The sequence below is a fragment of the Vombatus ursinus genome, unplaced genomic scaffold (genome assembly GCF_900497805.2).
Source record: "Vombatus ursinus unplaced genomic scaffold, bare-nosed wombat genome assembly UNPS02009994.1, whole genome shotgun sequence".
NCBI classification, from domain to species: domain Eukaryota; kingdom Metazoa; phylum Chordata; class Mammalia; order Diprotodontia; family Vombatidae; genus Vombatus; species Vombatus ursinus.
The window spans coordinates 6,421,713-6,423,495 of record NW_020949772.1 but is presented as its reverse complement, the minus strand read 5'-3'; the positions used below and the strand labels follow the sequence as shown (position 1 = coordinate 6,423,495).

Below are 1,783 nucleotides of genomic sequence, written 5' to 3'. Positions count from 1 at the left end.
GACCCTCGCCTCTCTCTCTCTCGAGGGCACGCCTGCCCTCAGGTTCAGCCCCTTGGCCCCCCAAGATCCAATCAGCTGCAAAGGGTTGTGGACTTGGTCTCCTCCTCCTCCCTCCGTGGGGGGCAGGAGGCTCTGCAGTCAGAGTCAGGACCCGGGCCGAGGCTGGAAGGGACCCTGGAAGCCACTTGGTTTAGCCCTCTTATTTTATGGAGGAGGAAACTGAAGCCTGGGGGATGCAGTGTCTTCTCCAAGGTCACACAGCACATCAAATGTCAAGAGGCAGGATTTGAACCCGGGGCCTCTGACTCTAGAACTAGGCCTCTTTCCTCCTTTGTAGTGCTGGACTTGAAATCAGGAAGGCTTGGGTTCCTCTTGTGCCCCTGATACTGATCAGTTGTGGGACTGGGCCTCAGTCTCCTCCTCTGTACCGGGGATACGCTGTCTGTGCCCCGGGCCTGACGCAGTTCTTTTCGCTCCTAGCCGTCGCAGGCATGGCCCACGGCCGGTCCCACAGGCGCTCCAGGAGCCGCAGCCGCAGCGCCTCCCACGGGCCGCCAGAGCAGGGGGAGAGGAGGAAGAGGAGGAGGAAGAGCAGTAAGGACGGTGGGAGGAGCCCGTCTGCCTCAGGCTCTCGGGGCCCACGGAGCAGCCTGGCCTCCAATGGGGAAGGTGAGGACGTGGAAGGACCCAGGCCAGAGCCAAGGTTCTTGGGCTTGCCCTGGATGCGGGGTGCCGGGGCTTCCATTCTGCTGGAGTTAATGTAAGGAGAAGCAAGGAGGGACAGAGTGCTAACGTCTGGAGGGGTGAGGAGCAGAGAAGGCTTCCTGGGGGAGGGGGCACCTGAGCGAGACTTGAAGGAAGATTCAGAGAGACAGAAGTGAGGAGGGCTCTGCAGACAGCCTGTGCAAAGGCCTGAAGGTGGGAGGTGAAAGGTGTGTGTGAGGGACCCCAAGAAGAGTCCTCTTGGGCTGGAACGTAGGCGCTCCATGCCCTCTGAGAATTGAAGGGGGGCCTCTTGGCTGGGCTGAGGGCCCCATGGGGACGCCCTAGGTCAGCGCGTGTGGGGTGCAGGGCTGGGGGGCCAGTCTGCAGCTGCTCTCCCTTCTTCTTAGGTGCCCAGCTAAGTGCCGGCTGTGGGCCTGGCCAGGGCTGGCAGCTGCCTTCGGCATCACTTGGTCTGATCCCCTCCTATTACAGAGGGAGAGCCAAGGTCCGGAGAGATTGTAGGAGTGTAGACTTGGAGCTGGGAGGGCCTTGGTGGCCATTGAGGCCAGCTCCCTCTTTGGTAAGGAAGTGGAGCCCTTGAAAGGGTCACAGGTACTGACTGGCAGAGGGGAGATTTGAACTCAGGGCCTCTGACTTGGAATCTAGTAGTCCTCCACCTACGGCAGCCGCTGCCTCCTTTTCACGGCTCAGTGTCAGATCAGTCAGAGAAGCAGGGTCACCATCCGACGTAGAGGCCGTTGAACTGGCCTCTCTAGTGTTCACAGGACCAAGGGTAACATTTTAACTTGGAAAAACTCCAGGGGGAGAGGGTCTATTTGGGCAGATTCAGATGCTCTGCGTGGCTGCCCAGCTCCTGGTTCTCTGTGACGCAGCGTAGCAGCCCATGGCCCGCTTTCCAGTGGTGGAATGTGGTGTTCTTTACGCTCGAAAGAGGTTTGGGCGGCAGGATGTGGGAGGTAGGGAGAGGGAAGGAAAGGAGGGAGGGAGGGGAAGGAAGGAAAGAAAGAAGAAAGGAAGGAAGAAAAGGAGGGAGAGAAGGAAGGAAGGAAAGGAGGGA

General features: G+C 59.6%; 1 protein-coding gene across 1 annotated transcript in view; it reads left to right on the top strand.

Annotated features, from left to right (window-relative positions):
- The first annotated feature begins 480 nt into the window (after window positions 1-480).
- Window positions 481-1,783, top strand: part of ARL6IP4 (ADP ribosylation factor like GTPase 6 interacting protein 4) — a 5,930-nt gene continuing 4,627 nt past the window's right edge. The window contains exon 1 of the mRNA XM_027853581.1: window positions 481-669. Coding sequence (XP_027709382.1) covers window positions 492-669 — 178 coding nt within the window. The 5' untranslated portion in view covers window positions 481-491. The remainder of the gene's footprint in view (window positions 670-1,783) is intronic.